Below are 13,652 nucleotides of genomic sequence, written 5' to 3'. Positions count from 1 at the left end.
AATGGTGTCAAAGGGAAAGAGCTGGTAATATCCAAGGGCAAAAAATTGGATGTACTGCATCAGATACATAAATGAGAATCACTGAAAAATATTGCTGCTGAAAATGCTATTGCCAATCTAGTGATATCAGACTGAAAGAATAGCCAATAAGAAATTGAATACCTTGATTTCAAAATGATAACAAAGGACAGTTTAGAGAGTCATAGGACATGCAAAAAAGCAAAAAATCAATTGGTAAATGACACTTCTCATGCTGTCTAGTGTAACGTGGATGAGTATCATTCTGGCTTCTGGCCCAGTAATTCAGGAAACAATGATAAGTTTAAACAAGAAGCTTTATAACAGTGACCCTAATTTCATGATGAGCCAGGGTTGGTTACAAAGATTGAAAGTTTGACAAGGGACACATTAGCTAACAGTGACTTCCAGCAGATGCAATAGCAACTGAAATTTTCAAAAAGGAATTCAAAAATATTGTTTCTTTTCACAAGTTGACACCAGATCAACTTTACAATCCTGATAAATCCAGTATTGCTGGCTGTAATGCTCTGTCACATCAGGATGTAGAAGAACTAGTTCGTTGAGACATCAACTTGTAATTTTTACCATTTATTGTTACTGCACTGTTTCTGACACTACACCAAGGAGTTCTGGAAAATATTAAGTGTGTGTATAAGGGAAAGCTATTGAGTAAGTTTGTTGAAGAAGAGAGACAAATGGTATTATAATACTTTTGAAATATATAAATGTAAGAGGCATTTGATCTGTGTCGGATCGTGTTGCTAAGTCAACAAGCATGAAATTTTGAAAAAATCTATGGCCATCATTTGTGGGTCCACTGACAGTTTTCACACTGAATAAAGAAAGGGGTGACAATGTCAACTCATCAGAGTTTGCTGAGGTATTTGCAAACATACCAAGATGCTTACATATAGATGTTAATTACTTAAACAACTGGCTTTGATATGACAGTGACACTAGTAATGATATTGATTTTTGATGACACTGTCACCATTGGTTCAACTGTAGACAGTGCGTAGTGTTTCGAGAATTTCCTTGTAAAATCTAGAACCACTCGGCCTTCTACCATCTAAAACACACAATATTTTAAATATAAGTGTGAGAGAACCTATTTACTGTGCATCACCTGTCTGTGTTTGCAGGTTTGAAGTTTATCGTGAGACGACTATTAGATGTGGTGGTCAAACGGCACCAACAAGTGTTTGCCAGTCGCGCCATGGAAGCCTTAGTGAAAGAACAAGGAGTGTTTATGTATTATGTGCTGTTTGATAACTTTGACTATTGTAGTGAAAGAAAAGAAGGACTGTTGAAATATTGTTAATTAATGTTCATATTGGACATGAAGAGGATAAGACACGTATTGATATTCATATTGAGAAAGGACAAGGTTATCAAGCCAACCTTGCCTTGTATGTAAATCTACTTTGTTCCTAACATTTGGAGACGTGAAGAGACTTACTTGATAGCATTTGTTTATGTGAAGACAGATTAGTAAAACATTTCAAATACACATCACTGAGTGAAGCCAAAGAAACTTTCCTTTCCCCCCTCCAACATATGCGTGAAAATAATACGTAGTTTGTGTATTTAGATGATATTAAACACAGGGTGTTCCAAAACTATTCATTCAAATTGACACAGTAGGTAAGAATATCAAAGTTAGATAAGATACATATGGTTTGAAGGTTAACTTGTAATGTTATGGAACATTTTGCTCGTGGTGCTAAATGGGAATGTGTACTGACATTCAAATATCCATAAGTCACATGTCTGGGCACATGACATGTGAATAAATCAGGTACCTGACCTCATGGTCATCAACTGTGAATCAATATTGATGTGTGGGTTGGCATTCAAGGTGATAGGTTGATTCCACCTTAACTGATGAAGATATTGGGTCTTATTGGAACATGAGTTGCCGTAACTGCTGCAGGATGTACCTGTGAATGTTGGATAAAGGATGTACTTCCAGCATGATGGAGCACCAGCCCATTTCAGCATTGCTATGAGGAATCATCCGAGAGCCACCTGTGGGAATTTACGGACAGGCTGAGATGGCCCTGTGGCCCGGCCACCCAGGTCATCTGAGCTCCCGTGTCTGGACTTCTCCTTCTGGGGGCATACGAAACAGGTGGTGAATGAAACCATTGTGGAAACAGAAGAAGACTTCATTATTAGAATTGCTATTGCTGCTGATGCCCTTGCAGACATGCCAGGAAACTTTGAACAGATACAACAATCAACGATGCGATGATTTACTACACGCATACAGGACAAAAGTTGCACATTCGAGCAGTTCTTGTGAATCCCATTGCTGTAATTAGCATGCATGTCTGTGCACTGATTTATATGAACAACAGCTATTACAATGCTGCATTGAGAGAATATTGCTGACTGAAAGGTCTGAGGAGAGGCCCGATGTCATTAAGTAGTTTAAAGATGATAATGAAATTCCAAAACATAATGAGCATGGTGTGGCACCTGAAAGAGGAAGACACTCTATCCTGGTGGAAGTTATTGATGAGGTTGCTGTTGTTGTAACCGATCATGCAGCATGTGGCCCAGGTAATGCTAGTGCTCATGCAGTGTCACAAGATTTGTCAATCCCATGGCCAAACAGTATGGAAAGTATTGTGGTCTATTTTACACTGGTACCAATACAAGATGCAAACACTGCAGCAACTGAAATCTCATAGCTTGCCACAATGTTTTCAATTTGCTCTTTGGTTTCTGGTAAGGATAAAAAATGGAGACGTGTGTCTGGGCAATATTCTACGGATTGATGAGGCACATTTTACACTACAGGGTGCAGTGGATACAGAGAACTGCCAAAATCGGGGTACTGTTAAACTGTTTGTTGTGCATGAAGCGCCATTGCATTCACCACATTGGACTTTGTAGTGTGAATTTACAAGCAACTATATTCTTGGTTCATTCTCCTTTGAAGAAAATACACCCAGAGGGCCTGCAAGGTCTACCATGACATCTGCAGATTATTGAGATCTCATTCCACAGCATGTGATTCCTGCTTTGGAAGAGCACAGTTGTGTGAAAACCACTGTTTTCATGCGCGATAGGGCAACACTTCATGTCGCTTTCCCAGTGAAAGCTCTGCTTAAAGCAAAGTTTTCCAGATGCATAGCCTGCAAGATCACCTGATCTGAGTCCATGTGGCTTTTGGCTCTGGAGATATCTAAAAGAATGCATTTCTCAGGGACATGTTCAGTCTCTACCCCATACAAAGGCCAGTATATGGGAAAATGTTCCTCAGATTTCACCAGAACTGCTGTGAAAAACTGTTGATTTCATTGTTTTGCAGATGCAGCATCTCATCAACTTCTCCAGTGTTGTTATTGAGCAAATTGTGTAATCGGTGGTTGATATTAAAATCAACATTATGTCTTAAGTCTTTTTTGACCTTCACTGCTCACACCCTATTTCTCATCCATTACATAAGGAAATATTTATATATGTCTCTCTTGCATTCACAGTGTCAGATTTGCACCTGGTGGCCAAAAACGGAATTAATGTTTTTTTCCAGCATAAATCAGTTCCACATTAACACATTAGAATATCTAAAAATATTACGCTGTCTAACAATGGTTATAGCCCACACTGGACTTCTGTGAGTAGCCGCACTTTAATTATAATCACCCGGTACATGCACAGAAAGGAAAACAACAATGGTTCCTTCAAATCAAAAGAGTTTTTCTATAAACAGCATTATATACATAAGATTTGTTGTGACATCATATCTGTATCTTCCGTCAGAAACAAAGCAGGCTAGTACTGAACAAGATACTGTGGAGACAAGCACAGAATATGAAAACTTCACAGGTTTGCTAGATTTGAAGAAATTTATTATTTCTTAGTTGCTTTGAGACACAGGATCATATTGTTGCATATGAAATAAGGAACAGCAGCCTTTTCAATGACAGCTTTTAATTGTATCAAAAGAAAAATTCAGTCAAGAAAATTGTGGGACAGAAAATCTGGCCAGCACCTACCATCAAAAGGCAAAATTCTTAATATTGCTGATGGACACACATAAAATTACAAAGGACTTTGTTTCATGCTGGGCTCTCAGTGACCTGCTTCTTTTTGTCAAGCCTTTCCTAACCTATCCCTCATTACTAACTCTGAAGGGAAATAGTAGTTCCAAAAACTAGGACAGTTTATTGTACTTCTATATGGACCAATCAGCAGAACCCATGATTGGAATTTTCATTATGATGATTAGTACTGGCCAAACATTCTATCACATTATTCTACAATATGTGTTTCAGAAGAGAAGATATATTGTTGATAAAGTGATGTGATTGATAGAACTCCTTGCAAGTAAGTCACTTTGTTATGCAACAGGAACAATATTTAACATATAGGGTGTTTTTGACAATTAGAAGTGGCCTAATTTAGCAACAGCAAGGAGTTGTATTTCAGTGTGTCTTTACTTCATTCTATAGGATTTGAGAGGAAGGTTTCAGATAGATTATATAATGGTAAGACAGAGATTTAGGAACCAGGTTTTAAATTGTAAGACACTTCCAGGGGCAGATGTGGACTCTGACCACAATCTATTGGTTATGAACTGTAGTTTAAAACTGAAGAAACTGCAAAAAGGTGGGAATTTCAGGTGATGGGAACTGGAAAACTGACAGAAGCGGAGGTAGTAGAGAGTTTCACAGAGAGCATCAGGGAACAATTGACAGCAATGGGGGAAAGAAATACAGCAGAAGAAGAATGGTTAGCTTTGAGGGATGAAATAGTGAAAGCAGCAGAGGATCAAGCAGGTAAAAAGACGAGGGCTAGTAGAGATCCGTGGGTAACAGAAGATATATTGAATTTAATTGATGAAAGGAGAAAATATAAAAATGCAGTAAATGAAGCAGGCAAAAAGGAATACAAATGGCTCAACATTGAGATTGACAGGAAATGCAAAATGGCTAAGCAGGGATGGCTAGAGGACAAATGTAAGGATGTAGAGACATATCTCACTAGGGGTAAGATAGATACTGCTTACAGGAAAATTAAAGAGACCTTTGGACAAAAGAGAACCATTTGTTCTAAGCAAAGAAGCGAAAGCAGAAAGGTGGAAGAAGTATATAGAGGATCTATACAAGGGCGATGTACTTGAGGACAATATCATGGAAATGGAAGAGGATGTAGATGAAGATGAAATGGGAGATATGATACTGCATGAAGAGTTTGACAGAGCACTGAAAGACCTAAGTCAAAGCAAGGCTCTGGGAGTAGACAACACTCCATTAGAACTACTGACAGCCTTGGGAGAGCAAGCCCTGACAAAATTCTACTGTCTGGTGAGCAAGATGTATGAGACAGGCGAAATACCTTCAGACTCCGAGAAGAATATAATAATTCCAATCCCAAAGAAAGCAGGTGTTGACATATGTGAAAATTACCGAACTATCAGTTTAATAAGTCATGGCTGCAAAATACTAATGCTAATTCTTTACAGACAAAAGGAAGAACTGGTAGAAGCCTACCTTGGGGAAGGTCAGTTTGGATTCCGTAGAAATTTTGGACCAAGTGAGGCAATACTGACCCTATGACTTATCTTAGGAGATAGATTAAGGAAAGGCAAACCTATGTTTCTAGCATTTGTAGACTTAGAGAAAGCTTTTGACAATGTTGACTGGAATACTCCCTTTCAAACTGTGAAGGTGGCAGGGGTAAAATACAGGGAGCAAAAGGCTATTTACAATTTGCACAGAAACTAGATGGCAGTTATAAGAGTTGAGGGGCATGAAAGGGAAGTAGTGGTCAGGAAGGGAGTGAGACAGGGTTGTAGCCTATCCCCGATGTTGTACAATCTGACAATCTGTATATTGAGCAAGCAGTAAAAGAAACAAAAGCAAAATTTGGAGTAGGAATTGAAATCCATGGAGAAGAAATAAAAACATTGAGGTTCGCCAATGGCATTGTAATTGTGTCAGAGACAGCAAAGGACCTGGAAGAGCAGCTGAATGGAATAGACAGTGTCATGAAAGGAGATTCTAATATGAACATCAACAAAAGCAAAACGAGGATAATGGACTGTAGTCGAATTAATTCGGGTGATTAGGAAATGAGACACTTAAAGTAGTAGATGAGTTTTGCTATTTGGGGAACATAAGAACTGATGATGGTCGAACTAGAGAGGATATAAAATGTAGACTGGCAATAGCAAGGAAAGTGTTTGTGAAGAAGAGAAATTTGTTAACATTGAGTATGGGTTTAAGTGTCAGGAAGTTGTTTTTGAAAGTGTTTGTATGGAGTGTAGCTATGTATGGAGGTGAAACATGGACACTAAATAGTTTAGACAAGAAGAGAAGATAAGCTTTTGAAATGTGGTGCTACAGAATAATGCTGAAGATTAGATGGGTAGATCACATAACTAATGAGGAGGTATTGAATAGAATTGGGGAGAAGAGAAAGTTGTGGTACAACTTGACTAGAAGAAGGGATCGGTTGGTAGGACATGTTCTGAGGCATCAAGGGATCACCAATTTAGTATTGGAGGGTAGCGTGCTGGGTAAAATTTGTAGACAGAGACCAAGAGATGAATACACTAAGCAGATTCAGAGGTATGTAGGTTGTAGTAAGTTCTGGGAGATGAAGAAGCTTGCACAGGATAGAGTAGCATGGAAAGCTGCATCAAACCAGTCTCTGGACTGAAGACCACAACAACAACAACAACAACATAGGATTACTCTAAACTGATAACTGTAGCAGCATCCTGTTCTTGAACTGCTGAAAGAAACAGCCAGTTGGTTATCGTTTCAGGGGATGTTAGAGCACAGTTGTGCTTAGCATTAGGGACATGTGCTCCACAGCATGACATCCTGGAATATGGGATATTTCAGCAGTACTAGCTTAATATGTAAGTCACAATTTTCATTTGTGGTATTTTCTTCTACTATTTTCAGGGATATCAGTGTGAAGGGCATGTGTATGGAGGGCTACCCCCTCTCCCCACTGCCCTCCATCTAACCTCCCAACTGCACATAGCTAACCTCTTCAACTCCTCCCTGCGCCCTCGCCAGCAGCATTGCACTGTCCGCACCCTTACCCTACTATCCCTCCCCCTCCCCAACCCACCCTCCTCCTTACCCCCACCCAGTCACCACTCACATCATACACTGGTGCTGCTGCTCGCAGTGTTGCTACTGTTGCCTGAGACTGCAGCCATGTGAATGTGAGTTGCGTTTGCGTGAGTGTGTGTATGTCTGTTGTCTGTTTTTGAAGAAGGCCTTATGGGCCGAAAGCTTTGTGACATATTTTTTGCTGTGCCTATCTGCGACTCAGCATCTCTGCTGTATGGCGAGTAGCAACTTCCCTTTTTATAATATTGTTACATAATCACAATGTTAGTTTACCATTTGTCTGTGATCAAAGAAGCCCCATCACAGCTTGCTGAAATAACATCCAGTTTCGGAATGACAGAGGGCTTGTAGTAGTCTCTGAAGATCACTCCCTTGTTATACCATAGATGTATTCATCTGTACTATATGGAACCAAATGCATCAATTGAAAGGTGAAAATACTTATTAGGCACTACAAATTAGGAAAAATAAGCACGAAAAATGAACAAGGAAAATCCTCCACTTCAGAAAACTGGGTTATTCCAAACTCTGTGAAGTGCAACAAAGCACAACATGTTGTCATCTTTGTTCAAACCTAGGCTGTTAACAGTCCATTGCACTGGGCACTGTGATTATAGGTTTCCCACATTCATCTTGTCGCATATCAGCCTGGGTTACACTTCACCAAAACAACCCAAAAATGTAGCTTTAAAAACCTGTTATTCAACTTTAATTATTCCAGTCAACTTTAAAAAATAGAAGCAAAGAAAAGAATGCAATAAATTCACCAACATGACCAGACATGAAGTTTTTTAAGCAAATAGTGTTATTTAAGGCATAAATTCAGTAACCGTGTTTACAGTTTATTAGCCAGTTTCCTCAAATTGATGAGTAGTAATCAATTGAAGTTTTTTTAAGTAATCAAGAGGAACGGCTGAAGTTTTTTGAACTAAAAAATGATGATGTTAGAATCTTACCTCTGTTTGCACAAATTTATGTGTATGCCCTTGTGTGTGTGTGTGTGTGTGTGTGTGTGTGTGTGTGTGTAAAAACTCTATACATGACAAAATATAAGGAAGTTTTAGAATATGTGATTTTTATTGTTTTTGTACACAACTGAAATAAAAATTTGTTTCCATGTTACAGTATCTACATTTTGTGTATACTGTGTACCATTATAGAAGTAACCTATCTTTATCACTGTAAAAAACAATCAAAGTATAAATAAATATTATTATTATTGTTGTTGTTATTACTATTGTGAAATGATACACTTGGAATATTACTGAAGTATTAGTAAAATAAAAGTTACTCATTCTCTGCTGAGAGAAATGTGATTTCCTTCAAGTTTTAAATAATATCTTAGAAATTATCTGAATTTTATGTAGTTATATTGTAGTAATACAATTACAGTTGATGGCAAATAGGATAAGAGAAAATGTTTAGAACTTACCGACTTGCTTCTCGGATTAAGCCAACTGCTATATTTATTCTTTTGCGCAAAAACAAAAGAACGAGCAGTACAATCACCAACATAATAGATGACAAAATGAGAAGAACCAACCAAGTGTCTTTGTTTGCAAGGACAGCTGAGGAGCTTTCTTCAGGAGCCTTAGTACGTAACTCATCATACTTTGCATAACAAGCATACACACCTGAACACAAAAGGATACATAAGACAATAGAAAAAATTTAATATTTTTATACAGATGCCAGTATGGGTTGTTTGGCGATCAAGCTGTTAACATGTAATAACATTTAAAAGATGTCAACAAACAGGATATACTAGTTCTTAACAGCCAACTTTGGAAAAGGTTTGTCTCAAGTGTAATTTTTGGAGGTTTCAGTTGACAATGGCAATATCCTTTAGGCTCTCCTTCAGAATGGAAACTACAGGCTAACAAATGGATGATAATGAATAAATTAATAACAGAATGCAAAAATGGAAAAAACAGTACCACAGCAGTACAGCTACACTCACAGTGGGTAATTATAAAAGGCAGCCGTACATATTTTGAAGCTGGAATCATTTACTTTAAAGGGCTATTTCAAAACTTTTGGACATACGTCTAACTTTTTCACATAAAATTAATTAAATCTGAATCCCAGAAAGACACAGATTTTGTGATTTAGATCAAATGAAATTCATCTTATTGCACTAGAAATCAAAATTAAAGGATGTATGCTAGTAGAGACACAATAAGCACAAAATTCCTTGGTGTCCAAGTGTACAACAAGAAAAAAGCAAGTTGACCAGGAAGTGTAGATTGGCTTGCTTTTAAATTGAACTGTCTGACACTGTGCTGACCTAGAGTCTAGGATGCTAGTTCATTCTGCAACCTTTGCTGTAGAACTATCTTCTAAAGTTAATGAGTATTACGAGGTGCATTCAAGTTGTAAGGCCTCCGATTTTTTTTCTAATTAACTACTCACCCGAAATCGATGAAACTGGCGTTACATCTCAATGTAAACTCACTGCAGACGTACACATTTTTCACAACGCTGACGCCATGATTCCATGGCAGCGGCAAAGCCTTCTTTAGGAGTCTGTTTTGACCACTGGAAAACCGCTGAGACAATAGCAGCATGGCTGGTGAATGTGCGGCCATGGAGAGTGTCTTTCATTGTTGGAAAAAGCCAAAAGTCACTAGGAGCCAGGTCAGGTGAGTAGGGAGCATGAGGAATCACTTCAAAGTTGTTATCATGAAGAAACTGTTGCGTAATGTTAGCTCGACGTGCGGGTGCGTTGTCTTGGTGAAACAGCACACGCGCAGCCCTTCCCGGACGTTTTTGTTGCAGTGCAGGAAGGAATTTGTTCTTCAAAAAATTTTTGTAGAATGCACCTGTTACCGTAGTGCCCTTTGGAATGCAATGGGAAAGGATTACGCCCTCGTGCCACCATCATTTTTTCAGCACTGGTGGTTACCCGAAATTTTTTTGGTGGCGGTGAATCTGTGTGCTTCCATTGAGCTGACTGGCGCTTTTTTTCTGGATTGAAAAATGGCATCCACGTCTCATCCATTGTCACAACCGACAAAAAGAAAGTCCCATTCATGCTGTCATTGCGCGTCAACATTGCTTGGCAACATGCCACACGGGCAGCCATGTGGTCGTCCGTCAGCATTCGTGGCACCCACCTGGATGACACTTTTCGCATTTTCAGGTCATCATGCAGGATTGTGTGCACAGAACCCACAGAAATGCCAACTCTGGAGGCGATCTGTTCAACAGTCATTCGGCGATCCCCCAAAACAATTCTCTCCACTTTCTCGATAATGTCGTCAGACCGTCTTGTGCGAGCCCGAGGTTGTTTCGGTTTGTTGTCACACGATGTTCTGCCTTCATTAAACTGTCACACCCATGAACGCACTTTTGACACATCCATAACTCCATCACCACATGTCTCCTTCAACTGTCGATGAATTTCAATTAGTTTCACACCATGCAAATTCAGAAAACGAATGATTGCACGCTGTTCAAGTAAGGAAAACGTCACGATTTTAAGTATTTAAAACAGTTATCATTCCCGCTGCTGGCGGTAAAATTCCATCTGCCGTACGGTGCTGCCATCTCTGGGACGTATTGACAATGAACGCGGCCTCATTTTAAAACCATGCGCATGTTTCTATCTCTTTCCAGCCCGGAGAAAAAAAATCGGAGGCCTTAGAACTTGAATGCACCTCGTAATGCAGAAAATGGGGCAATAATAATAATAATAATAATAATAATAATAATAATAATAATAATAATATATATCAAGACCAGATTGAAGTTAGCTTTGCTTTCAGATTTGTTTTGCTGACATTTATTTTTCCTTAGCAACACATGCACAAACAAGCTACACCCAGATTCTTCTCAAGCATGATTTATCCAGTAATCCAGTTAGTAAAATACATAGAATCAAACCCACTATGCTGACAAAGACACCTGAAATGTGAGAATTAATTTCAACTAAAGATAACATGTTCACATGCAGATACCCATATACACAGAATGCAAATAATTAAGTCACAGAAAATACGTGTTGCACAGTTTCTGCCCTAACTTCAGGTGATCATTACTACATGTCACTTACAGTATTTACAGTACATCAATTATTTAGTGTTGTGTCAAAAAATAAACCTAGATTAACATGCTGATTACGAAAATTTGGCAACTGGATATCACAGGAAATACTTGCTGTGTGTCATGTTGCGATGATGAATGTCTACTTAGGAATAGGCCTCTCAATATCAGGTGGAAGCCATGCTTATTTTCTAAACAGCACTGAACCTTATATTAGGTCTTCCTGTGGGACTGGTACATCTCACCAAGAGGAAAAAGAAAAGAAAGAAGAACAAGGAGAAGAAGAAGGATTCCCCATTGCATTTGTTCATCATGTGGTGGTGACTATGAGTCTTCTATTACCTGGGCAGCTCACCATATAGGTCTGCTTTAGTAAGTTATGCTTATTGTTTGGCATGTTTGTAACTCGTAGAACTACACTGTTTTGTGTCTGCCACTTATACAGCCCTGCCAGAGAAAACGAAGCTAACTTCAAGACCTTAGAAATTTTATACTCACTTTCAAGTGTAAAACTTAACAGTGTAATGTTATAATAAAAATACATTTTATTCACTCTACAATTTATAGTCACAATCATAGACACTCAGTTTTCTTATGTACACTTTACTCCTTGTCCAGCATTCTGAGTTACACAATTTAGTTTAGTGCAAAGATCTTTACTCAAGCTATCTGCAGATATAATACCAGAAATTTGGAATCCTTGCTTAGTAAAGAAAATTAAAAACATATTGTGGTCTCACTGCCGGACACCCCACTTGCTAGGTGGTAGCCTTTAAATCGGCCGCAGTCCGTTAGTATATGTCGGACCCGCGTGTCGCCACTATCAGTGATTGCAGACCGAGCGCCGCCACACGGCAGGTCTAGAGAGACTTCCTAGCACTCGCCCAGTTGTACAGCCGACTTTGCTAGCGATGGTTCACTGACAAAATACGCTCTCATTTGCCGAGATGATAGTTAGCATAGCCTTCAGCTACGTCATTTGCTACGACCTAGCAAGGTGCCATTATCAGTTGCTATTGATCTTGTAATTCATGTATCGTCAAGAGCGATGTTCACCATTTATGGATTAAAGTTAAGTATTCCACCAGCTACGTCCGTTTTTTCTAAAGTCTAATTTCCCTGTCCTGTTCCAGACCTCACGCCAGCCTGCGTGAGCTAAAACACGTGCCTTTCGGCTTCCTCTAATATTTCTGGGTTGGCTCTCCTGCAAATCCACAACTTTTGGCAACGAGGCCCCTGCGTTTGTATCGATATTACCCTGATTTACTTGTGTAATGGCTTCGCCACAATCTCCAGATGTACTGTCCGAATTTCATCGCTTACAGAATCAGCAGACGCAGGCCTTACTGGATGCCCTTGGACAGCTCGTCCAGGGTCAATGTGCAATGCAAAACGATGCGGCAGCCGCCGCTCCACCGCTAACGCAGCCACAACACGCTGTTGCACCAAGTTTTCAACCTTTTGATGCTGCAGTGGAAAGCTGGACAGAGTGGTCACGCCAATTTGGATTCCATCCGGCCGCCTACAGAATTCAAGGTAATGAGCGGCAGCCTTTTCTCCTTTCCTCCGTCGGGGTACAAACGTACCATGTGATAGTCAAATTATTTCCCCGACGTGAAGTAGCAACTCTATCCTACGAAGAAATTTTGTCTGCATTCGATGCATATTTCAAAAAATCAGTCAATGCAGTTGCGAAAAGGTACACCTTCTTTCATACAAAACGTACGGCAGGTCAGACTAATCGGGAGTGGGTTGCAACCTTGCAAGGCCTTACTAGGGATTGTGCTTTTGAGTGTCCATGTGGACTCCCTTATTCAGATACTATGGTACGTGATGCAATTGCACAGAACATTTCTGATGTTTGTATACGGGAACAGATTTTGAAACTAGTCAATCCCTCCCTTCAACAAGTGATGGACATATTGGATCGGCAGGACACACTTGATTTTGCTCAGGAATCATTTCAAACTTCACCACCTGCGTGTCAGGTTAACCGGCCCGCCGGGCCCGCTGCACGGAACAGTAAACAGTCCTCGCGCCCGGCCGCGCAGCGGCCGCCAGGCTATCAGCCACGTGTGCCGCGCAGGCAAGCAAATTCGGTGCTAAAATCACGCCCGCGGTGTGCTACTAAACATTTGCGTGAGAATTGCCCGTCATGCCAGGCTATTTGCTTTTTCTGTAATAAAAAAGGACATGTTCAGAGTGTTTGCCAGAAAAAGCTCAGATCGGACACTCACAACCATTCCAGGCCCTTTGCTTTGTGCCGAATTCGAACCAAGGATACTCAGGCTCATGAAACTTTGCCCATGGAAATTCATGTAGTTCACTCCACTCTGTCCAGTGCCACTCTCTCTAACAGTGACTGTGTTCGTCCCACAAATAGTGTGCGTCGACATCGCCGGAAATCCCGTCAAGTCGCAAGTGACTCTGTACCAGTGTCAGTTCACGTTGCACGAGACAGTCGCTCTTGTCGTCAGCAGGACA

General features: G+C 39.9%; 1 protein-coding gene across 2 annotated transcripts in view; it reads right to left on the bottom strand.

Moving 5' to 3' along the window:
• Positions 1 to 13,652, bottom strand: part of LOC124544887 (choline transporter-like protein 4) — a 253,893-nt gene that overhangs the window by 80,264 nt on the left and 159,977 nt on the right. For both annotated transcript variants that reach the window (XM_047123619.1, XM_047123626.1), the window contains exon 7: positions 8,557 to 8,758. In XM_047123619.1, coding sequence (XP_046979575.1) covers positions 8,557 to 8,758 — 202 coding nt within the window. The remainder of the gene's footprint in view (positions 1 to 8,556; positions 8,759 to 13,652) is intronic.

The sequence above is a fragment of the Schistocerca americana genome, chromosome 1 (genome assembly GCF_021461395.2).
Source record: "Schistocerca americana isolate TAMUIC-IGC-003095 chromosome 1, iqSchAmer2.1, whole genome shotgun sequence".
In the NCBI taxonomy this organism is placed as follows: domain Eukaryota; kingdom Metazoa; phylum Arthropoda; class Insecta; order Orthoptera; family Acrididae; genus Schistocerca; species Schistocerca americana.
This window is presented reverse-complemented; position numbering and strand designations above follow the sequence as displayed.